Raw genomic sequence first — 25,859 nt, forward strand, 5'->3', positions numbered from 1 at the left:
AACCCCAGGTTTCATAAAACTACCAGAGGCTTTTGTTCAGGTCTCCTTCAACAGTGGGAGGACCCCTATATCTGTACTGATCTCTGACTTTCAACCAGTACGAAGTTCCCATGGGGGAAATTGAACAAGGGGAACAGGCACTTTGCCCAGTTTAGACTCTTTTTACTATTACAGAAAGTGATCAAAGGCTTAACCCTTTCATTTTGGGTTGTTGTTTTAATCATTTACTATGACACCTGGCAGCTCAGCTCTCTTTCTCAGCTTAGCTGAGCTCCTGACAGACAAGTCAGTGGTTTCTAGCATAAAGCCAGTTGCCTTTCCTAATGGATTAAGGGATCGAGGGATTCAACTAGGGTCAAATATACTGAGGGGGGAGTGCCAGAGAGATATAATATAGCCATTTGGGGAGAGAAAAAAAATCCTTTTACCCTTGTTTGGGATATGGGCTCATCTCCCAGGAAACCACCTAGGCTGGATATCTTCCATTTGCCCTTTCAGATCACTCCCTACCTTTCTATATCCTATTTTGTGCCCTCATTAGCTGATCCATAGGGACTGATTCAATGAGCTCTGGTACACTCCTGCTTCCAGCTGGGTTTGGCCAATGGGAGGCACCAGCGGATCTGGATGTGGGAGGAGAGTGAGTTCAGGGTATTTATTTCCCAGGCTTCCTCCCCACCAGATTGCCATGGGATGGCTGTGTCTTTCTACTGAAGGTGACAAAGATTTTTTTGCTTGACCAAACTTTAGGCTTCTGAACCTTTTCCTAGGTCCATCTGTACACTTCCTTGTAAAATTGTTTTAGGAAAGAACCTTGGTAAGTCAGTTTGGCAAGAACTCCCCACTTTCCATGTCTGATCACTCTTCATATGTGATTGGGTTCCTCATCCTCCACCATCCCCCAGGTGATATCTGATCACCCTGGCCTGTGTTCAGCAAGAACCCTGTTAACCAGAATCCCCCTTACCTTATGTTTCCTCTTTGTATTATAATTTTCTATCCACTCACTCCTATCCTGCTCTTTGGCTATAAATTCCCACTTGCCCATGCTGTATGCAGAGTTGAGCCCAGTTTCTCTTTCCCACTGCAAAATCCCATTGCATTGGCCCTATTCCTATCCATGGGTATCCAAGGGACCTATACCATCGTCCTTCATTCAGGACCATCATAACATACCTATTGTGATGGTCCAGAATAAGGCCTTCCTTACCATACTTTAACAAGTGTTACTGAATCATTTTTTCTTTAACAAAGGCCACAGATCTTGTTAGGCAGCCCTCTTCAGACAGTTCTCTCCTCTTCAACTTTAGGGGTGGTATGGCTATCACACCATCTTGTGTTGACTCTTCTTAAACTCTGCCTACGTCAATGTAAATATTCCCTTTCTACATTCTTCTGAAAATTTTTCAATTTGAGTATGCCATCTGCTGTTTCTTGCTGGCAAACTGACTGACTTATACAGATTCTTATATAAGTACCCCATTAAAAAGGAAAATGAAAGCTAAAATAAAATTTGTTTTTTGGTTTTTGGTCATCTATGTTGGAGTTCAGTGGCATTATCATAGCTCACTGCAACCTCAAACTCCTGGGCTTAAGCAATCCTCATGGTTCAGCCTCCTGAGTAACTGGACTATAGGCACATACCACCACATCCAGCTAATTTTTTGATTTTTTTGTAGAGATGGGATCTCACTATATTTCTCAGGCTGGTCTTGAACTCCTGGCCTGAAGCGATCCTTCCACCTCAGCCTCCCAAGAAAGCTAAAATAATTTTTAAAGTTATAAGCTAAAAGATAACATAGATTTTAAAAATTACATTGAATATATATCAATAAACAAATACGTCTATTAGGATAAAAGTGAAACTCATAAGAAAACCTTTAGCATGATCCCTCATATGCAGTAAGTACTCCATAATATCTGCTTAATATTACTAACGTATTAGCAAACAGGGTTATTTGTCTGAATTGTGTGTCTGAAAATAACCAACAAATGTTTTATACATTTGTTATAAGAGGGTTGGTGGTTACTGTAGATAATTTTTAAGGGCAAAACTGCCAGTGGGAAGGACCTGAGGACTGAGCTCTCCTCTCACAGAATCCAGGCTCTTATCATTTGACTTAAGGTTTGGTATATCTCCAAAAGTGAACTATGGTGGTTTTTAAATATGCATACAAATTCTTTGATAATCTCCTCCTCAAAAGGTAGTACAAAATCCTTTAAATTTTCTAAATAGACCATCATGTCATCTGCAAACAGGGACAGTTTTATTTCTTCCCTTCCGAGCAGTATGCCTTTTATTTCCTTTTCTTATCTTATTGTACTGCCTAGGACTTCCAGTACTATGCTGAATAAGAGTGGTGACAGCAGACATCTTTGTCTTGTTCCCAGTCTTAGGAGGAAAGCACTTTTCACCATAAAATAGGATGTTAGCTACAGGTTTTATCATGAGTGAGTGTTGAACTTTGTCAAATGCTTATTCTGGTTCAGTTGATAAAATCATGTGATTTTCTTCTTTAGCCTTTTAATATGGTGGATTACTTTGACTGATTTTCATATATTGAATCAATTTTACATCCCTGCAATAAACTCTACTTGGTCATGGTTTATAATTCTTTTTATATATTGCTGAATCCTATTTGTTAATATTTTGTTAAGTTTTATATCATCCATATTCATGAAGGATATTGGTCTTTAGTTTTCTTTTTATGTACTGTCCAAGTCTGCTTTGGGGATTAGGTAGCCTCATAAAATGAATTGGGAAGTGTTCCCTTCTCTTATGTTTTCTGGAAGAGATTATGTAGACTTGATGTTAATTTTCTTTACATGTTTGGTAGAATTGTTCAGTAAAATCATTTCTACCTGGAGATTCTTTTCCAGGAGTTTTAAGATTATAAATTCAATTTCTTTAATAGTTAAAAGGCCATTCTAATTATATATTTTTTATTTAAAAATATTAAGGGGGTACAAATGTTTTTGTTACACAGAAACCTTTTGTAATACTGAAGTCAGGGCATTTAGTGTGCACATCACCAGAATAGTATTCATTGTATCTGATAGGTGTTTACCCTTCCCCCCTTTTTTAAAATTTCAAAATATTAAGGGGCTAATTATCTCTTATTGGATGACTGTGATACTGTGTGCTTTTAAAGGAATTGGTCTATTTCATCTAAATTGTCAGATTCATGTATGTAAAGGTGTTTGTAGTATTCTCTTATTATCCTTTGGCTGTCTACTGGGTCTATAATAATATCCCTATTTAATTCCTGATATTTGTAATTTATATTTTCTCTATTTTCCTGTCAGTCTTGCCAATTTTACCGACCTTTTCAAAGAATCAACTTTGTTTCACTGATATTCTGTTGTTTTTCTGTTTTCAATTTCATTGATTTTGTTCATTATTATTTCCTTTCTTCTGCCTTCTTTGAGTTCATTTTGCTTTTGCATTTCTAGTTTCTTGAGGTGGGAGCATATATTACTTATTTGACTTTTCCTCTTTTCTAATGTAAGTGTTTAGTGCTATCAATTTCCCTCTCAGCATTGCTTCAGTTGCAGTCCAAAAATTTTGATATTTGTGTTTTCATTTTTTCAGTTTAGTGTTTTTTTTAGTTTCTCTTGACATTTCTTCTGACCCATAGATTATTTAGAAGTGTGTTGTTTAGTTTCCAAGTATTTGGGAGATTTTCCTGTTATGTTTCTGTTACTGATTTCTACTTTGATTTGTGTCAGAGAACATACTGTGTATAATTTCTTTTTCTTTTTTTGAGACAGAGTCTCACTTTGTTGTCCAGGCTAGAGTGAGTGCCATGGCATCAGCCTAGCTCACAGCAACCTCAAACTCCTGGGCTCAAGTGATCCTTCTGCCTCAGCCTTCTGAGTAGCTAGGACTACAGGCATGTGCCACCATGCCCGGCTACTTTTTTCTATATATTAGTTAGCCAATTAATTTCTTTCTATTTATTTCATTTTATTTATTTAATTTTTTTGAGACAGAGTCTCACTTTGTTGCCAGGCTAGAGTGAGTGCCGTGGCATCAGCTTAGCTCACAGCAACCTCAATCTCCTGGGCTCAAGCGATCCTACTGCCTCAGCCTCCCAAGTAGCTGGGACTACAGGCATGCACCACCATGCCCAGCTAATGTTTTTTCTATATATATTAGTTGGCCAATTAATTTCTTTCTATTTTTAGTAGAGATGGGGTCTCGCTCTTGCTCAGGCTGGTTTCGAACTCCTTGAGCAATCCGCCCGCCTCAGCCTCCCAGAGTGCTAGGATTACAGGCATGAGCTACCACGCCCGGCCTATAATTTCAATTATTTTAAATTTGTTGAGGTTTCCTTTATGGCCCAGGATATGGTCTACTTTGGTAACAGTGTTTGAAAAGAATCTGCATACTATTGTTTGGTGGAATATTCTATACATGTCAATTAGATCCTATTGGCTGATGTTTTCTATATCCTTATTGATTTCTGTCTAGTTGTTCTACACTTATTGAGAGAAGGGCATTGAAGTTTCCAACTATAATTGTGAATTTGTCCATTTCTTCTTTTATATCTATCAATTTTTGTTCCACATATTTTGCAGCTCTGTTGTTTGGTGGATACACATTTAGGATTGCTATATCTTCTTGTTGGATTGACCTTTTTATCATTTTTTTTCTTTTTAAATTTTTTATTGAGATAAAATTCTCAGACCATAAAATTCATCCTTTTAAAGTGCACAATTCAGTCTTTTAAATATATTTCCAATGTTTTGCAACCATTACCATTATCTACTTCCAGAACATTTTCATAACTCTCAAAATAAATCTTTTTCTTTTTTTTTTAGCATATTATGGGGGTACAAGTGTTAAGGTTACATATATTGCCCATGCCCCCCTCCCTCCTCAAGTAAGAGCTTCAAGCATGTCCATCCCCCAAATGTTGCACATCTTACTCATTGTGGTTGTATTTACCCATCCCCTCCTCTTCTTTTTTTTTTTTTTTCTTTTTAAATGGGTACAAGGTCAGAATCCTCCTCTTCTTTTTATCATTATATAATGTCTTCTCTGTACCTCGTATTCTTTGCTCTGAAATCTACTTTGTCTGATATATTAATATATCCTGTTTTCTTTTGATTAATATTTACATAGTATATTCTTTTAAATCTTTTTACTTTCAACCTACTTTTGTTTGTTTGTTTTTTTTTTTTTGTTTGTTTGTTTTTTTTTTTGAGACAGAGTCTCACTTTTGTTGCCCAGGCTAGAGTGAGTGCCGTGGCGTCAGCCTAGCTCACAGCAACCTCAAACTCCTGGGCTCAAGCGATCCTCCTGCCTCAGCCTCCCAAGTAGCTGGGACTACAGGCATGCGCCACCATGCCCGGCTAATTTTTTGTATATATATTTTTAGTTGGTCAATTAATTTCTTTCTATTTTTAGTAGAGACGGGGTCTCGCTCAGGATGGTTTCGAACTCCCAACCTCGAGCAATCCGCCCGCCTCGGCCTCCCAGAGTGCTGTTTGTTTGTTTTTGAGACAGAGTCTTCTTGCTCTGTTGCCTGGGTTAGAGTGCAGTGGCGCTATCCTAACTTACTGCAGCCTCCAACTCCTGGACTCAAGTGATCTTCCTGCCTCAGTTTCCTGAGTAAGCTGGGACTACAGGTGCATACCACCACACCTGGTTATTTTATTTATTTATTTATTTTAAGATAGAGTCTGGCTCTGTTGCCTGGGCTAGAGTGCCGTGGCATCAGCCTAGCTTATAGCAACCTCAAACTCCTGGGCTCAAGCAATCCTTCTGCCTTAGCCTCCTGAGTAGCTGGGACTACAGGCATGCGCCACTATGCCTGGCTAATTTTTTTTCCTATATATTTTTGGTTGTCCAGCTAATTTCTTTCTATTTTTAGTAGAGACGGGGTCTCACTCTTGCTCAGGCTGGTCTCGAAGTCCTGATCTTAAGCAATCCTCTCGCCTTGATCTCCCAGAGTGCTAGGATATGTTGCAAGTTATTATATTCTTGTAGACAGGATATAGTTGGGTCATTTTAAAAAAATCACTCTGCCAACCTCTTTATTTTAATTGATGTATTTAAACCACTCAAATTTAATGTAACTACTGATATGTTAGCCTGCACATTTATTTGTCATTTTCTGTGTGTTCCCTGTTTTTGGTTTGTTTTCTTTTACATACCTTCCTATGGGCTACTTGAAAATTCTTTTACATACCTTCCTATGGGCTATTTAGAAAATTCTATTTGATTTATCTGTAGTGTTTCTGAGTATATCTCTCTGTGTAGATTTTTTTAGTGGTTGCTCTAAATATTACATTATACATAGAAACTTACCAGAGTTAAATGGTATCAACATTTTAGCAGTTCAAATGAAGTACAGAAACCTTAACTCCCTTTAAATTCCTTTACCCTCCCTTGTTTATAATATAATTCTTAGATATTTCCTTTACACACATTAAGAACCACTAAGACAGCGTTATAATTTTTGCTTCACTGTCAAATATAATTTAAAAATTCAATTAGAGGAGGAAAGTTTATGATATTTATTCATATTTTATTTTTTCCATTGTTCTTTATTCCTTCTGAATATTCCAAAATCCTTTATTTTATCATTTCCTTTCTGTTTCAAGAACTTCCTTTAGCCATTCTCTTAGGGTAGGACTGCTGATGACAAATTCTCTTACTTTTCCTTCATCTGAGAATGTCTTGATTTCCCACTCATTTCTTAAGGATATTTTCAGTGGAGATAGAGTTCTCGGTTGACAGGTTTTTTTCTTTTAGTATGTGAAAAATGTTGTGCCACTTACTTTTAGTCTCCATGGTTTCTGGTGAAAACTCTACTACCACTTGATTATTTTTACCCTATATATAGGTAAGGTGTTAGTTTTCTCTCTGCTTTCAAGAGTTTTTCTTTTTCCAAATATTGCATGGGATGAAAAAATAAAATAAAATAAATAGTTTTTCTTTGTTGTTAGTTTTTAGAAATTTGATTATAGTGTGTCTTACACTAAATTTCTTTGAGTTTATCTTATTTGGAGTAAGCCAGCTTCTTGAATCTTTAGGTTAATATCTTTTGCCAAATTTGTAAAATTTTCAGCAATTATTTTTTGCAATATTTTTTTTCAGTGTCACATTCTTCTTTCTTTCTTGAATTTCAATGACAGAAATGTCAGGTGTTTTGTTATAGTCCCACAGGTCCTTGGAGCTTTGTTCATTGTTTTTTTTTTTTTCCTTTTTTTTTTTTGAGACAGAGTCTCGCTTTGTTGTCCAGGCTAGAGTGAGTGCCGTGGCGTCAGCCTAGCTCACAGCAACCTCACACTCCTGGGCTCGAGCGATCCTTCTGCCTCAGCCTCCCGAGTAGCTGGGACTACAGGCATGCGCCACCATGCCCGGCTAATTTTTTATATACATATCAGTTGGCCAATTAATTTCTTTCTATTTATAGTAGAGACGGGGTCTCGCTCTTGCTCAGGCTGGTTTTGAACTCCTGACCTTGAGCAATCCGCCCGCCTCAGCCTCCCAGAGAGCTAGGATTACAGGCGTGAGCCACCGCGCCCGGCCTTGTTCATTGTTTTAAAATTCTATTTTCTATCTCTTGCTCAGATCGGATAATTTCTATTCTATCTTGAAGTTTACTGATTCTTTCTTCTATCTTCTCCATTCTGCTGCTGAGCCCATCCATTGCATTTTGTTTTGTTTTATTTTGTTTTATATTTAGCTTGTTGTATTTTTAAGTTCTAAAATTTCTATTTGATTTATATCTTCTGTTTCTTTGCTGAGACTTTCTATTTTCTATTTGTTCCAAGAATGTTCAAAACTGCTTATTGTAGCATTTTTATGATGGCTGCTTTAAAATCCTTTTCGGATAATTCCAACATCGGTGTCATCTCAGTGTTGGTGTCTGTTTATTGTCTTTTCTCTTTCACGTTCATATTTTCCTGGTTCTGGATATGATGAGTCATTTTTTAAATTGTATTGTGAACATTTTGAGCATTAGGATATAGGACTCTGGACCTTATTTAAATCTTCTGTTTTAACAGGCCTCCTCTGATACTGTACCAGTGGAGGAAGGGAGATTGCGACCTTATTACTTCCAGGTAGGGGTGGGAATCCAGGTTCCCTACTTGGTCTCTTATTGCACTCCAGAAAGGAAGAGTTCCTCATTAATTCTGGGTGGAGGTGGAAGTTCAGGCTTCCTTCATGGTTTCTACTGACATTATGAGGGAGGGAGAGGTCTCATTACCACAGGTCAGAATTGAAAGCCTTGTTGGATGAAACCCAGCACACTGGAGGGCAAAAAAAAAAAAAAAAAAAAAAAAAAAGAAGAAAGAAAAAAAAATAACAACAACAAAAAAATAAAGAAAGAAAGAAATGAAAGCCTTGGCTCTCCACTAGGCCTTCACTGATACCACCCTGCCTTAGAGGAGGGAAGATAGTTTATTGTTCCTCTCCACATAGCCTCCACTCTGCCTACACTACCTCACTGGAAAAGAGGAGGGATACTTTGTTAACTCTGAGTGGGGATATAGGAGTTCGTGTTACCCATGAACACTTTGGGGCATGCCTTATTTCTGCCAGGTGGAGATGAAAGTCCTGTCTCTCCATTTTACCTTCTCTGACTACTCTGGGGGCCGGGAGGTGTGGAGGCATGGAGGGAGAGGTACCTTATGCACCACAAGGGTGGAAGTTTAACTCTCTACTTGGCCTTTGTTGTTGAGGATGGATGGAGTTTTTTTTTTTAATGATGACTGGCTGGAGTAGGGCGGCCTTGGGGTGGGGGGAAGTGTTGTTTTGGTCTGCTTTGGAGTTTCCAGGTCAGAGGCTTTCCAGCACCTATTCCAGGCTACACAGGGCAAGAGAAACCCAGGGAACTCGCTGCTATGTCATTTCTCAGGTTCTTTAGTCCCTAGTTTGTCTTTTCTTTCAACCTTTTCAGAGTCTTACGTTTATATTGTATATAATATCCAGGGATCTTAGGTGTACTTAGTAAGATAAACAAGGAGTGGTCTATTCAATCTTATCTGGAACTGGAAGTCCCACTTGTATTTTGAAAGATATTTTGTTGGGTGTAGAATTCTAGGTTAACAGTATTTTATTTCACTACTTTAAAAATGTTATTTCATTATCTTCTTGCTTGAATTGTTTCCAACAAGAAATCTTTTCTCATTCTTATCTTTGTTTTTCTGTATGTATTATGTATTTTCTCTGGTTGCTTTTCTCTTTAACAATAGTTTTGAAATGATGTGCCTTGATGTAGTTTTCTTCATGTTTTTTGTGCTTGGCATTCACTGAGTTTCTTGGATCTGTGGGTTTAGAGTTTCTATCAAAATTGGAAACATTTTTGCCATTATTTCCTCAAATAATTTCCTCAAATTTTGTGTCCCTTGCTCTTCTCTGGCCATTCCAATTACATACATATTAGAGGGCTTGATGTTGTCCCAGAGCTCAATGATGCTCTATTCATTTTTTAAAATAATTATTTTTTTCTGTGTTTCATGTTAGTTTCTATTCTTATGTCTTCAAGTTCACTAATATTTTCTTCTGTAATGTCTAATCTGCCATTAAATCCATCTAGTGTATTTTCCATGCCAGAAATTGTAGTTTTCATCTCTAGAAGTTTCATTTGATCTTTTTGAAGACACGGGATACAGTTATAACAATACCTTAATGTCACTGATGATTCTAACATTTATGTCACTTCTAGGTCAGTTTTGATTAATTATTTCTTCATAATGGATGATCATTTCCTGCTTCTTTGCTAAGTTTTGATTGAATACCAGACACTATGAATTTTGGGTGCTGGGCATTTTTCCATCTCTATAAATATTCTTGAGCTCTGTTCAGGATAGTTAAATTGCGTGGAAAAAGTTTGATTCCTCAGATCTTGTGTTTATGTTAGGTAGTTATGAGCAGCACTAAATCTTAAGCTATTTATAGCCTTTATAGAAAGGCAAGACCTTTCTGGGTATTCTACCCAATGTATCATGAATTATAAGGATTTCTAATGTGGCTGATATGAACAGGTACTATTCCTGTTTTGAGTGCCAGGTACTTTTGCCTCTAGTCCTTCCAGGTGGTTCATTCTTTTGCCTTGGGTAGTTTCCTTACATGCATGTCATGATCAGTACTCTGCTGAATACTCAAGGGACCTTCTTCAGGTCTTTAGAATTCTGTATATAGCTCTCTCCTTTCCTTTATGTAGCTCTTTATCCTCTAGCTGCATTGGTCTCCCTGAAGTCCCACATCTATCTTCTTAATTCAGGGAGACCATTGGTACTACCCTAGGTTCCTTCTCTCTGCATTGTGGCTTGGAAACTTTCTCAGGGCACTAGGCTGGAACAAACCTAGGTCTTACCTCACTATCTTCCTGTCTCTCAGGGAGCTTTGTCCTTTGCTGCCTGCTGTCCAGAATCTTTAAAACTGTTTTTCATATGTTTTGTCCAGTTTTTTGGTTATTTCAGGCACAAGGGTAAATCTGCTCCCTGTTACCCTATCTTAGGTAGAACAGTGACTTGCTTTCAATGAATAGAATGTAGAGAAAGTGACAGTCTTACTTTTGAGACTAAGACATAAAAGGTATTTTGGTTTCTTTTTTGCTATCCTTCTCTCTTGGACCAGTTGCTCTGGGGGAAGTCACTACCATAGAATGAGGACATTTAAGCAAGCTATAGAAAGGATCAGTTGAATTTCTTAAGTAACTTTACTCATTCCCCATCCTCAATCTAGCCTAAGTAAAAATGCACAGACAAAATCACTAGGCTTAGCACTTAGAGCTTTTATACTCAAAACTTCCCCTATATGACTCTTTTTGAGAAATAAACCCCTAGCTTCTATGAATATAAGATTCTGTCAAAAAAACCAGGGTATGCTATATTTTTATAATATTCTAACCCAAGAAGCATAATGCAATATATATTATTTTCATTCTTTATAGTATCAACAGAGATGTCTTTCCACTTTCTTTTTATTTTTTTATTGTTATTGTCTTGTCTGGTACACATTTAATTGAGTTTTTCCTCCCACTGTGAAAAACCAATTTTGGTACCTACCTATAAATTGGACTGGATCCTTAATTGTCAACCCATACCAAATTTTTAATTCTTCCAGTTTCTATTACTATCTGTCTACATTCCTCCAAACTAACATTTCTAATTTTTTCCTTCCCTCCTACCTTGGAATCAACAAGAACTAAAACCTGACTACCCAGATCCTTATAGGGATCCCAGGTAGCTCCAGCATCTGAAGGAACATTTTAGAGCTAAAGCTTAATAACTTAACATAGACTTTAAAGGATTCATCACTGTGGCAGACCATGTGTAGGCTGGATTTCTCCCTGGAGAAGTGTTTGGGACACTAAGGAAGTCTGGTGAAATTATCAGGCCATTCGTTCCCTTATAAGAGGGGTAACAAATACTGTGGATGACACCACCAAGAGCATCAAACTTTCAATGAGCAATTCTGCATAAGTGAAAGACTATCATTCATGGACCTCTTGGAATTTGCTGGACTGGATATCATTAGGGCTCAACTCTTAGCTCTTTATTTTTACAGAACCTTTCATAATAACATTTATCTTTTTCACTTTGGGCATCACTCTTTTAAGATGCCTCACTGTAGGAACCTAAAATAAACTGAGCTCCGCATGTTGGCCTAACAGATAGTTCAACCAGCCCTATAGGAACAACACTGAGAAAACACTGACCATGAAGACTATTTCACTTAGCCATTCCCTATCCAAGATCCCTTTATCTCTAAGTTTTTCAAGGACAGTCTCTTGCAGAGTCGGTCTTGAACACGAGAAGAGACTAACAAGATTGATCAAACTTTGTACTTTACATAACTTTAGACTGGCCTGACTAGGACAGGTAGATCCTAATTTTTATGGGAACCTTCTACACTATTACTTGTTTGCTCATTTCACTCCCAAACCTCTGCTTCGTGTGCTTAACACAAATAAACACTTCTTGCATCAACCTTCACCTCATTGCAATATTTGATAAAGTGCAATTTTAAGCCCTCTGGCTAGCAGTTTTATCTAAACCCACTTCTTCCTTCCACAGCCACCTATCCCATGGCCTTTGCATATAAAAGCTTTGCTCATTTACTTCTTCCCTGAGATGTTTCTTACTTCGGGTTTGAGCATATCCCTAGTGCAAATGTCCTCCTTCCCCTGTCCCAAAAGTCCCTTTTGAAGTATTTCCATACTAATTTCCAGACTTTTTTTTTCTGGACACCAACCTTCTAGTCACCAGCCTGTCTGCCTGCTGGGAAAACTTGGGCCTTTCCAGCCACCTTCCATCCCAGGCTGGGGGACCAGAGCTGTTTCAGCTTCCTACCACTGGCCTGGCCATGTGCTAGGGAACAGACAGACTTGGGCAACCATCCTTCTCACGTGAGGGTGCCCAGTCTTTCCTTCCAGTCACCAACCTACCTGTGTGGTATGGAATCTTGAGCCCTAACAGCAATCATCTATCCTCCTGCAGACTAGTGCCTCAGGGTCCCTTCCAGCCATTGGCCAGCCCATACATTCAGACCTTGTTGCCCTTTCAGCCACTATTCTTCCCAGGCACTGATGCCCCAAGGTCCCTTCCACCCACCAGCCTAGCCCCCCACCCTGTTCTGTGGAACCTTGAGCCCTATTAGCTCCACACTGATTCCCTGGGGTCCTTTCTAGTCATGGGCCTACCCATGAACTATGGACTCGGTAGCCTTTCAACCTCTGTATAATCCTTGTTCTGGGAATCTGAGGGGCCCTTCCAGTTACCACCGTGCTCACTCATGGGGAACTGAGACCCATCTAGCCATCTGTGTGCTCTCCTGCTGTGGAAACAAGGGTCCTTGTTGCCTGCGCTGTTGCCTAGGAGGTTCTTCCTGGTTTTTACACTTTCAATGAGGGAAACTGAGGCATTAATTAAAAAGGAGTAGATTCTAGTCAGATATTACATTAATAATTTAGTAATGGATTTGTGAAATTTCCTCTTTCAGAAATCTTAAATAATAAGATTTATATCCAGTTAATAAGATATATTAGCAGCAAAGCTGCCTCAATATAAGAGATGCCTAGAACCTCTGGAAGCCTTTCTCATCCCTAAGATTCTGAATTTTACATAAGGGAGAAAAAAAGGGGAGCTTTGTAAAAACATTGCCTGCAGACCAGCTATTGCCTTCTAAAACCTTAGAGGGAGTCTCACCTGAGTCCCATGTGGGATGTAGAGAAAATAATTTCATGTTTTTACACAAATAGGGCTTTCTGAGCAAAGAAAACTGGTACTTGGGTGAAAGAACAAGCTTGGAAGTTTTAGGATGATCGATCAAATAGCCAGAGACCTCTGAAGAGATTTAGAACTTACTTTCTTATGTGTTTACATTTAAAAAGGGGTGAGAAGAGTCAGTTTTTTACATTTCAAGGAACTGTTAACACCAAAGTTTCTCTCCCATTCTCAGGAGCTTGGGGGTGGGTAGTCTGTAGCCTATTTAAACTCCCAGATTAATAATTTTGGGGTGTTTCTTCTACAATACAAGCCCCCATCTATGCAGGATGACATCTGGCTCTCATGGTGTCATCTGTGGGATATTGGCTGTGGGGAACTAGTACAATTATTGCTGTAAGTAATAAGTACTGTGATCTCTGTTTTAGAAGAAATCTTATACTATATTTGCTTTTAGGATAAAATGAATAGATATAGATATACTCACCACAAAAGGGAGGATGCACTCGTGCTGATTTTGTACCATGTATAAGCTGAACACGGACATACGGCTGGGGCCCATCAAGCTGCAGGCTAGAGAGAAAAAGTTCTGCAGGGCCTCACAGAGGTTGGAGCAGATATCAGCCCAGGACGGCAGAGCAATGTGCACGATGAGAAGCCGTGGAGGTTGCTGGTCGAAATGCATGGGAGTGGAGGGCCCTTTACCAGTAGTTCGCCCAGGATGCATGGCAACCAAACAAGAGGTGGAACTGCAGCCACTACCTGGATATTTTCTACACCTATAGGGAAGGAAAGAGAAATAGCTGGCTTTCAAACTGAATGACGTGCTATGTTGAAACAAAGAGGTGGAGGGGACTCAGTCCAGAAAGGAGGCAAATTAGTACTAAATCAAGCTTGTACATGCTATCCCATGTTAACAAAGCTCCCAAGGGATCTAGATGTTTGCTTATAATGTAAGCCTGAGAATGCTTAGAGATGCTGAGTGGAACTAATCAAAAAGTTACACAAAAGTCAAACCTCACTCTCAAAGTAAGCTATCTGCCCTCATAAACTTTGTTTGTTTTTTTTCTTTTTTGAGACAGTCTCACTCTATTGCCTGGGCTAGAGTGCCGTGGTGTCCGCTTAGCTCACGGCAACCTCAAACTCCTGGGCTCAAGCAATTTACTGCCTCAGCCTCCCGAGTAGCTGGGACTACAGGTATGAGCCACTATGCCCAGCTAATTTTTTTAACTATGTATTTTTAGTTGGCCAATTAATTTCTTTCTATTTTTAGTAGAGGCGGGGTCTCACTCTTGCTCAGGCTGGCTTCAAACTCCTGACTTTGAGGAATCCTCCCACCTTGGCCTCTCAGAGTGCTAGGATTATAGGCGTGAGTCACTGCACCTTGTTTCTTTATTAACATGTACGGTATTGTAATTTGTTTCTATGACTGCCTCTCCCCCTATATTGTGAGCTTCCCAAAGGTGCAGAACCTGTCTGGTTGATTTTATTCATCAGTGCCTAGCACAATGTGTGTTTGGTACATAGTAATTCCTACAAATGAAAATGTGACTACATTTCTCCCTTGGTTAAAATTCTTGCACTGTCCACATCCTTTATAAGGTAAAATTTTTTTTTTTTTATTTCAGCATATTATGGGGGGTACAGATTTTAAGGTTTCAATAAATGCCCATTTCCCCCCTCCCCCCACAAGTCTGAGTCTCCAGCATGACCATCCCCCAGATGGTGCACATCTCACTCATTATATATGTATATACCCGCCCCCCTCCCACCTGCCCAATACCCTATTACTGTAGTACCTATGTGACCACTTAGGTGCTGTTCAGTTAATACCAATTTGCTGGTGAGTATATGTGGTGCTTGTTTTTCCATTCTTGGGAAACTTCACTTAATAGTATGGGTTCAAGCTCTAACCAGGAAAATATGAGATGTGCTATATCACCATTGTTTCTTAGAGCTGAATAGTACTCCATGGTATACATATACCACATTTTATTAATCCATTCTTGGATTGATGGGCACTTGGGCTGTTTCCACAGCCTTGCAATTATGAATTGTGCTGCTATAAACATTCGAGTGCAGGTGTCTTTTTTGTAGAGTGTCATTGGATCTTTTGGGTAGATGCCCAGCAATGGGATTGCTGGATCAAATGGTAGATTCACTTGTATCGCTTTAAGGTATCTCCATATTGCTTTCCACAGAGGTTGAACTAATTTGAAGTCCCACCAGCAGTGTAGGAGTATAGAATTTTTTTATTTCCATCTTGATTTCTTCATTTATGAAGTAATCATTTAGTAGGAGGTTGTTTAATTTCCACGTTTTTGTGTAGAAATGTGAGTTTCTGTTAGGGTTGATTTCTACTTTTATTCCACTGAGATCTGAGAAGGTACATGGTATGATTTCTATTTTTTTAAATTTCTTGAGATTTACTTTGTGTAAATCTCTAGGATATGGTCAATCTTAGAGAATGTCCCGTGAGCTGATGAGAAGAACTTATATTCAGTGGATTTTGGGTAGAATGTCCTGTAGATGTCAGTCAGACCCAGTTGTTCCAGGGGTTTGTTTAAGTCCATTATTTCTTTGTTAATTTTCTGTTTGGAGGATCTGTCTCGTGCCGTCAGTAGGGTGTTGAAATCTCCGGTGATTATGGAGTTGCTATTAATCCTTTTGCTTAGATCCAGTAAGGTTTGCTTTATGAAACTGGGTGCACCTAAGTTGGGTGCATATATATTTAAAATTTAACAATTTTAAATATTAAATTGAGAAGAGAAGTTACCTCTTCTTGTTGAAGTGTGCCCTTCACCATTATATAACAACCCTCTTTGTCTTTCACTACTTTTGGTTGGTTTAAAAACTAAATCGTCTGAAATTAGAACTGCCACACCAGCCTTCTTTTGGCTTCCACTTGCCTGGAATACTGATCTCCACCTTTTTACTTTTAGTCTATATGCATCCTTGCAGGTTAGATGTGTTTCCTGAAGACAGCATAGACTTGGCCTGTATTTTCTTATCCATTCAGCCAGCCTATGTCTCTTGAGTGGAGAGTTTAAGCCATTCACATTTATTGAGAGAACTGATAGGTAAGGTAGATTACTGTTCATTCTGTTGGGCTGGATGTTGTTGCTCTGATTTCTCTCTTGAGCCATTGTATTATCTGGCCTTTAATCTTTGGGTTTTGGTTGTTTTTATATTCGTGAGTTTTTATTATGGTGTTCCGTGTGTAGCACTGTTTTGAGTACTTCTTGTAGGGCTGGTCTTGTCTTGGTGAATTCTCTGAGACTTTGCTTGTCTGAGAATGTCTTTATTTCTCCTTCATATATGAAGCTTAGTTTTGCAGGGAAGAAGATTCTAGGCTGGGCATTGTTTTGTTTCAGAAGAGTGAGAATGGGGCCCTAGTCTCTCCTTGCTTGTAAAGTCTCATTAGAGAAGTCTGGTGTTATTCGAATTGGCTTTCCCTTGTATGTCACTTGCTTCTTTCGTCTTACAGCTCTTAGAAGGGCCTCTTTAGTTGATATTTTGGTCAGTCTGATGACTGCATGTCGTGACGTCTTCCTGTTTGCATTGAATCTCCCAGGGGTCCTCTGAGCTTCTTGAACTTGTATATCGAGATTTTGAGCAAGGCCTGGGAAATTTTCCTCTATTATATCTTCAAATAGCTTGTCCAACCCTTGGGTGTTGTCTTCTTCCCCTTCTGGTAACCCTATGACCCTCACATTAGGTTTCTTCACATAATCCCACAGCTCTTGTAGGCTTTGCTCTTTTCTCTTGTTTCTCTGCTCTATCTCTGTCATGGTTTTATTTAGTTGGAGGGTGTTATCTTCAAGCTCTGAGATTCTTTCTTCTGTTTGATCTACCCTGTTCTTGAGACTTTCCACTGTATTTTGTAGTTCCCTGAATTGATTCTTCATTTCCAGGAGTTCGGTTAAACTTTTCTTCATTGTGTCCATTTCTTTTTCCAGATCCTGGAGGCTTTTTGTGGTTTCTTTGTATTGGTTATTGAGTTGTTGTTGCAGCTCGGTGAGTGTTCTTATGATTCACATACGGAATTCCTCTTCTGTCATTTTGGTTGCCTGATTTGGGTTGATGTCCGTTTCTAGGGGGCTGGTGCTCCTCTTTGGGGGTGTGTTTTCCGTTTGGTTCTTCATATTTCCTGAGTTCCTTCGCTGATTTCTTCCCATGTCGATCAGTTGTTGTTTCTTTCCTTTAGGTTTTTGTTTGGATATTCACACGCCTTGTTTAGTTTCTGAGGCGTTAGGTGGTGTCTGTGGGTGAGATTCGACCACTCCCTGTATAATGAGTCAGTGGATGCCGTGATAAGGCTGTGCAGGATGCTGTCCCTGTCAGTAGGTGGCGCTTGCTTGGAGGAACAGGCTATGCTGTTGTTTTTGTGTCCCGTTATCAGCTCTTGTTCTGGGCGGAGCTGGGTTGGGTAAGCCTGCCCTCAGGCACCACCAATGCCGTTAGCAGGGGTCAAAGTTCTGTTCTCTGCTTCCAGGAAAAGCTGTCAGGGCAGGGCTGGAATGGTCCCGCTCAGCCAGAAAGTCTGCTTGTGGGGGTGGGGCTGTCTGAGACCCGCAGTCTGGAGCAGGCCTCACTTCTTTCCACCCTCCCCAACTCCGCAGCTACTCCTGGGCCTCTGCCAGCAGGCCAGACCACACGCCACCAGGCCTCCCCGGACTGTGATGCCGGCGGGGAGGTTCCCTGCGCAGAAACGCTGCCTGGGCTGGGCACACGGCCTCCCTTTGGTGGGAGGGTTGCCCTCTAGGACGCTGATCTGCCCCTGGAGGCACACACACCTCCGCAGGCTGTTCACAAATATCCCTCTGTGCCCCGGGCAATGCTAGACCTCGGAGCACGGGATCTGGTCTGCAGGTCCGACCTCTGGGTCCCAGAGTTCAAACTGTATCCCCACCAGGGAGAGGAGTTCCGGTCCCAATTCACCCACAGGGAGCCCAAGCTGTGTCTGTGTCTCTCAGCCTCTGAGTCAGCACCGTTCTCCTGGGAACACCGTGCCAGCAGCACCTGGGAGGGCTGGCAGGTAGGGAGCTCACAGTCTGAGTTCCCCTTAGTCAGCTGTAGGGTCCCAAAAGGGAAGGTCCCATTCCCTCGAGGTGCCTCCAGCTGGTGGCTGTATTGTCTCTCTGGGCAGCCGCAGGTAGGGTCGGCGGAGGGGAGAAGGAGGCAATATGGCGCCTGCCACGCGGCTCGGGTCTGTGCACACGGAGGTGCACAGGGATTTGGGAGTCTGGTGCCATGTCCGCTACAGGCTCACCGCTAGCTGGCGGCGGCTGTCTCTGGGCTGGTGTCCAAAGGACTCTCCACCCGCTGGGGAGCCCACCAGCAGTCCCAAATGCAGGGGAGGGGAAAGGTGATTTATCCACCTACCCTTCCCGCTGGTCTCCGGGCTGCTACGGCAGTCTTAGCTTCCAGTTCTGCTCCGAAGCCTCCTCCCGTGGAGTCTCCCAGGGTCTCAGGTACCCCTCCTTCCAGCCCTCGTCTGCTGTATGCTCGCCTTCTTGCTTCTTTTTTCTAATTTCTGCTAGAATCTGTCTTTTCTGCAGAGACACTCTTTCTGGCGGTGTTTCTCGTCCGCCATCTTGATCCTCCTCCGTTGTTATTGTTTTGCTATTGTCTGTTTGTATTGTTGAGGCTGGAGGCTCCTCTCAGCTCCTAGAAGCTGCATGCAGTCCTCTGCTGTAGTCCTTCCCAGAGGCCATTCACGACATGGCAGTTTGCTTCTTCAAGGCCAGCAGAGTGGTGAAAGTGAGTCTGCTGGCAAGAAGGCGTCTTACATTATGTAACACTATCTTAGGAGTGGCATCCTCTCACCTTTTTCTATAAGGTAAAATTTAAACTCTCTTCAAGGCCCTTTATGACTTGACTGTCAGCCTTTGGAAACTGTTATTCATCTCAAGGTTTCCATGGAAATAATACCAAATATACTACTTCCTTCAGTGCATTTGGTAGCGCTGTTTTCTCTGTTTCCAACATCCTTGACTTCTTTCTTTACTGGTTACTTACACTTATTCCCAGAACTCAGATTAGGAAATGAGAACAAAGAACCAATATCAGAAATGAGAAGGGGACACCATTACAAATGATGAAACATGAAAAGGGTTAAAGAGAATATAATGAACAACTTTATGCCAATAAGTTTGATACAATGGACAAATTCCTAGAAAAATACATCTAACCAATACTAAATAAAAAAATTTTAGAACTTGTCCAGCTGCAGTGGCTCATGCTTATAATCTCAGCACTTTGGGAGGCTGAGGCAGGAGGATGGCTTGAGGACAGGAATTTGAGACCAGCCTGGACAACATAGCGAGACATCATTTCTACAGACAATTTTAAAAAAAATTAGCTGGGCATGGTGGCTCATGCCTATAGTCCTAGCTACTTGGGAGGCTGAGGCAAGAGGATTGCTTGAGACCAGGAGTTCAAGGTTGTAGCGAACTCTGATCATGCTACTGTACTTCAGCCTGGGCAACACAATGGGACCTTGTCTCTAAAAAACAATTTTAGAAGTCTAAATAGTCTATAATCATGAAATAAATTTAATTGGTAATCAAATATCTTCCCACAAAGTAAACTAGGAGGCCAGATGATTCTACTGATGAGCTCCATCAAACTCGTAGAAGACCAAGAATTTCAATCTTAGATTACTTTAAACAATAGAAGAGGGAATACTCCTCAATTAATTTTATGAGTTTAGTATAACCTTTGATACTGAATCAGATAAGAGTATATAAAGAAAAAAACTATAGCATAATCTCATCTATAAACTTAGATGTATAAAAGTCCTAACAAAACATAAAATTGAAACTAGTAATATCTAAAAAGAATAACACATCATGACCAACTTGGGTTTATCCCAAGAATATAAGGCTGATTCCTAACAGGCCATGAACCAAAAAAAAAAAAAATATATATATATATATATATGGTTGATATAACATTAGAATATCAATTACTGTAATTCATCACATTGAAAGAGTAAATGAGAAAGATGATATCATTAATAGAGCCTTATTAAAACCCAATATCATGCAAAATAAAGACTTTTAGTATCTAGGAATAGATGATAGGAATGATCTGATAACAGATGTCTACAAAAACCTGGAGAAAATATCATTTTTTTTTTTTTTTTTTTTAATGCTGGCCGGTCCGGCGGGCCTGTGGTGCACCAAGACCCACACCTGGGCAGCCAAACATCATTCTTTTTTTTTTTTTTTTTGAGACAGAGTCTCACTTTTGTTGCCCTGGCTAGAGTGAGTGCCTTGGCCTCAGCCTAGCTCATAGCAACCTCAAACTCCTGGGCTCAAGCGATCCTCCTGCCTCAGCCTCCCAAGTAGCTGGGACTACAGGCATGCACCATCATGCCTGGCTAATTTTTTGTATATATATTTTTAGTTGGTCAATTAATTTCTTTCTTTCTATTTTTAGTAGAGACGGGGTCTCGCTCAGGCTGGTTTTGAACTCCTGACCTCAAGCAATCCGCCCGCCTTGGCCTCCCAGAGTGCTAGGATTACAGGCGTGAGCCACCACGCCTGGCCCAAACATCATTCTTAATGGTGATATGTTGAAAGCTTTTCATATAAGACAAGGAGTTCTGGTTTTTTTTTTTTTGAGACAGAGTCTCACTCTGTTGCCCAGGCTAGAATGCTGTGGCATCAGCCTAGCTCACAGCAACCTCAAATTCCTGGGCTCAAGCGATCCTTCTGCCTTAGCCTCCTTCCTGAGTAGCTGGGACTACAGGCATGCACCACCATGCCTGGCTAATTTTTTCTATTTTTGTTAGCGATGGGGTCTCGCTCTTGCTCAGGCTGGTCTCAAACTCCTGAGCTCAAATGATCTGCCTGCATCGGCCTCCCAGAGTGCTAGGATTATAGGCGTGAGCCACCGCGCCTAGCCCAGGAGTTCTGTTGAACACTGTAGTGAAGGTAGCAATAAGGCAAGACAAATAAACAAAAGGGATTGCAGTGGAAGAAAGAAAACATTGTTTGCAGATAATATAATTGCATATACAGAAAATCTAAAAGAATCTATAGTTTTATAATTTTCCCTAAAAGATCTTCTTACCTTTTGTTAAATCTTAGTTTTAGGGATCTATTATTTTTTAAATAGTAATTTATATGACATCTTTTTAAATTTCATTTTTAGTTTGTTGCTTATGTATAGAAATATAACTAATTTTTGTATATTGATTTTACATTTAATAACCTTGCTGCACTCTCTTACTAATTATAATTTATCTTTAGATCTTTTTGTTCACAATCATATAATCTTCAATAAAGTTAGATCATAGCAGCAAAAAAACTGTTAATAACAATCTTGTTCAATAATAATCTTGTTCACAATTACCCCAGACTGCAAACAATACGAATATCAATTTACATTAGAATGGATAAATCATGGTATATTCACACATACAGCAATGTAACTACAGTTACATGCAGCATGGATGACTCTAAGAAACATAATATTGAATAAAAGAAGCAAGACACAAAGAATACATATACATGTAGCATGATTCTATCTATATATTTTAAAAATAAACAAAAATAACTATATTGTTTAAGTATGCATGCATAGTGGTAAAACTATAAAGAAAAGCAAGGAAATTATCACAAAAATTAGTGTAGTGATTTTCTCTAGGGAGGAAGGAGGGCATTCTGATTAGAAGGGACAAAAGAAAGGGGTTCTGGGATGTTGGTAATGTTCTGTCTTGATTTTTGGTTTTTTTTTGAGACAGAGTCTCACTTTGTCACCTAGGCTAGAGTGCAGTGGCATCATCATAGCTTACTGAAACCTCAAACTCCTGGGCTCAAGCAATCATCCTGCCTCAGCCTCCCAAGTAGCAGGGACTACTCGTGCATGCCACCATGCCTGGCTAATTTTTTCTATTTTTAGTAGAGACAGGGTCTTGCTCTTGCTCAGGCTGGTCTTGAACTCCTGAGCTCAAGTGATCCTCCTGTCTTGGCCTCCCAGAGTACAGGATTACAGGTATGAGCCCCCACAAGTAGCCTATTTCTTGATCTTTATTGTGGTTACGTGGGTGTTCACTTTATAACTATTAAACTGTATGTTCAGGTTTTATGACATTCCTCTATATTTGTTATATTTAACAATACAAATATTTCAAAAAGAACATTAGGACAATCATAAAAGAAAACATGATAAGAGGATAGATAAAAGATAAATATATATCCCTAGCTCTGAGAACTAATATGATTCTATATAATTGCTTTTTAGCTAAAGGATGTAAAGAAAATTAAAGCTTCTTTGATTTCCCCTGTGACCAAGAGAAAGATATTTATAATTTTCAGAAATATGTTGAAATTTAGAATCTTTAAAAATGGCCCAAGAATACATAGATGTATTTTTCAAAATGAATCTGTGAAGTTATTTCCTTCAAACTTCCTTTTTTGAATGGTAGAAATCAGCATACGTTCATTCAACATTTTTTTTCTTTTTAAGACAGGGTATTGCTCTGTCACCCAGGCTGTAGTGCAGTGGTGTGATCATAGCTCATCATAACCTTGAACTCCTGGGCTCAATCTATCTTCCTGCCTCAGCCTTACTAGTAGCTAAAACTATAGGTATGAGCTACCATGCCCGGCTAATTAAAAAAATTTTTTTTTTTTTAGGGATGGGGTCTCACTATGTTGCCCAGGCTGGTCTTGAACTCTTGGCCTCAAGCAGTCCTCCCGTCTGAGCATCCCAAAGTGTTGAGATTACAGGTGTGAACCCCAGCACCTGGCACATTCAACATTTTTTTCTATTGAGTTCCAATTATGTGCTGAGTACAGCTGAAAAAAATAAATGAATATGGTCATCTGTAGAACCATAAATCCAAATCAATGACTAATGTATATACCAAGAAATCACATACCATAAATATCTGTACTCTTAAATTAAGCGCATGCGCCTATTTTTTTTTTTTTTACATGGAATGCTGAATTTGAGGCTGACAGATTCACACATTCAAATAGGTACCCAGAGGCCTTATTTAATGTATAATGAGCTTCTACTCTCCTTGTCCATTTTCCCTCACATCTGAAAACACTGTGATTTTAGAGTATAAGCAGTCCTTACTTTGCCTGGTTCCAATATATACAGATTTCAGTTACTACAGTTTAACTAATTAACATCAGCCCTCCAACAACACAGTTCAAATTTTGCTTACCACAGAATATTAACCATGATTAATTACATAAAGTACAAATCGTATCTAGCTCTTAGTTCACAAATCACTATGTAAATAATAGATGTACATCATGATCAGTGATCAACTATGCCACCCCTTTCGAAGTCTGTCAGTGACTGGTCACTGCAGATGTTATTCAGTTTAAGCACAGACAGAAAAGTGCAAAGTTGTGTTACTTTCTTGTTTCCTAGTGATAAGCCCATGTGACATTTTACAAAAATGAATAATTGAAAGAGGGAATTAACTAACAAAAATGAAAATGCAAAGAAATGAAAAGTGCTAATGTTGAAACTGAAATTTGAATTGAGCATAAATGGAATTAAAGAAGAAAACAGCTGACCATGAGAATGTAGGTGCTGCAGTCATTTCATAGACTCTAGAGAAGCAGCCAGAGGAACTTAGCGAAGACAAACTTATCAACATAAGGAAAGTCACTGTGACGGAAAAATAAGTGAAGATGCCCCAGAGAAAGTGCTACCGGCAAAAAACTTCATTATTAAAGAAACCTTCAGAGATAATCTATAAAATTGAATGTACAAAAGATAAAATATTGAAAACTGACGCAAACTTGAAAAGGAGAATAACAATTTGCTAAGGCATACAAAAGATGTTTGCTCAAGCATAAATTTTACAATGGGAAAAAAGCAAGCACAAGCACTGTTCAAACTATTCTTGGTAAAATTTTTATGAACAAACCACTTTAGCTTTCAATGTTTCTAATGTTTTAAATTAGTGTATGAAATAGTTTCATTGTTTTATGTTTCCGTATATACTTATAACAGACAATAAGAGAGTTTTTACTGTTTTGACAACAATTTTCAGAACTCACAAAATAATTGTATTCATAATTTTTCCCACTGATTATTAAGATCTCTTTGATGGGTTTCAGCGTGCAGTTATTTTAGATTCCACACTAATGTGCAATTGGAAGACTGTAAATGACGTCAAAGGCATGATCTATTAATGCACCTGTTGTGTGCAGGTATACGGCTAAACAGGATTTGACTTTACTTCAGACCCTGTATTCTCTACTTCTGTGAAGAAAACTCACGTGGAATAGTTTCCCCCAGCAAACTGGTTAAACCTGGAACTGGGCCTTGAATCACCAAAAACCAAATTATTCCTGTACTAAAACCCCTCCAACCACGTCCAATTACACGTGGAACCAAATCCGAACACCTCACCCTGGCCACGAAGTTCTGCCAATGTCTTCCGTCCAGTCTGCACCTCAGGCCCTGCCCTCCCCTCCGCGTCTCTCAGATCCACCAACGCGATCGGCCTCTCGCCGCGGCGCCCCCTGCAGGATGGTCTCGTCCGAGCATCCCCTCAACCCTACCCACCCTTCTGGGCTCAGCCTAACAGTTTGGGGCCCCTTTACGCGCGCCCTCTTTCAAGCACCTATCCTGTGCTTTTATAGATAGCCCTTAGGACACTTTGTCATGTGACAAATGACTCAGTGGTTCTCCCTCTGGCAGGGCCCCATTAAGAATTACATGGACTCTAAGCACTTTTGCCTTCGTGGGCCTCTTCCCTCATAAAAAAAATTAATAGATTTTCGTGGGTCGTAAAAATGCCATTGTTTCCCTCGAAGTGAGAAAAAATGAAAACGTTTTGTTCAGTCTTAAGGGTTCATTGTTTTCTTCCGACTTTAAAAGAAATTAAACCATTCTCGTGCCCCTACACAGTCTCGCGGGCCCCCCGGCCGGGCGCCCACCATTCCTGGCGGATGGGCGGCGCTGAGACCCGTGGGCCCGCAGAGGAGGCTCGGGACCCAGGCCCCGCGCAGGCCCGGCCGCTTGGAAACGTGTGCGGAGGGTTGCTCGGGCCCGCCTGGAAGCCGAGCCTGTGTCCGGCCTCAGTCAGTCAGTCCTGCCCCGGCACCTGCCCCGGCCCGCGCCGCCAACGCCGCCTGAGGGCGGCCCGAACTCGACCCAAGCCCAGCCTGCGAAGCGCCACTGGCCGCCACTCCGGCTGCCCTTCCCCGAGGCCCTCAGCCCCTTCTGCCCCGAGGTGTGGGAAGCTCGGACGACCCCTGGTCCTAGGGAAGGCAGGGACACGGTTACCTGGCCCTCCCGATCTCGGCGTGCCCTTGCGCGGCCGAAGGCGCCCCCTCAGGCTCACCGCGCGAGCTGCGGGTGCCTCAGGGTTCACCTCAGGTTACACCTCGGGACACGATCTCCAAGTCCCAGACGCCCTGGGGACAGCCCTTCTTTGGTTCTTAGGTCGAATTTTGGATAGATATCTGTTGGAAATACTGTGCTAAAGCTAGCACTTCCTCGTTAGCTATCCCATCCATCCATGAAACATTCCCCATTTTTCTCTCACAGTGTTTTCTCTAATAAAATCCTTGTACACTTAATCTTATCTCTGGTATCTGCTTCTTGGAGGACCTAGATTAACACCTGAATATTTAAACAATGTAATAACACTAATAAGGGTATTAAACAAACACTCACCA

The 25,859-nt window shown here is 40.3% G+C and overlaps 1 protein-coding gene across 1 annotated transcript in view; it reads right to left on the reverse strand.

The window, feature by feature from the left end:
- The window catches only part of M1AP (meiosis 1 associated protein), an 80,749-nt gene extending 55,234 nt beyond the window's left edge, over positions 1-25,515 (reverse strand). Inside the window, exons 1-2 of the mRNA XM_012788595.2 lie at positions 25,465-25,515; positions 13,679-13,970 (exon numbers count right to left, since the gene is read on the reverse strand). Of these exons, the coding sequence (XP_012644049.2) occupies positions 13,679-13,918 (240 nt within the window). The 5' untranslated portion in view covers positions 13,919-13,970; positions 25,465-25,515. The remainder of the gene's footprint in view (positions 1-13,678; positions 13,971-25,464) is intronic.
- Positions 25,516-25,859: the final 344 nt, after the last annotated feature.

Source organism: Microcebus murinus, chromosome 3 (genome assembly GCF_040939455.1).
Source record: "Microcebus murinus isolate Inina chromosome 3, M.murinus_Inina_mat1.0, whole genome shotgun sequence".
Taxonomy (NCBI): Eukaryota; Metazoa; Chordata; class Mammalia; order Primates; family Cheirogaleidae; genus Microcebus; species Microcebus murinus.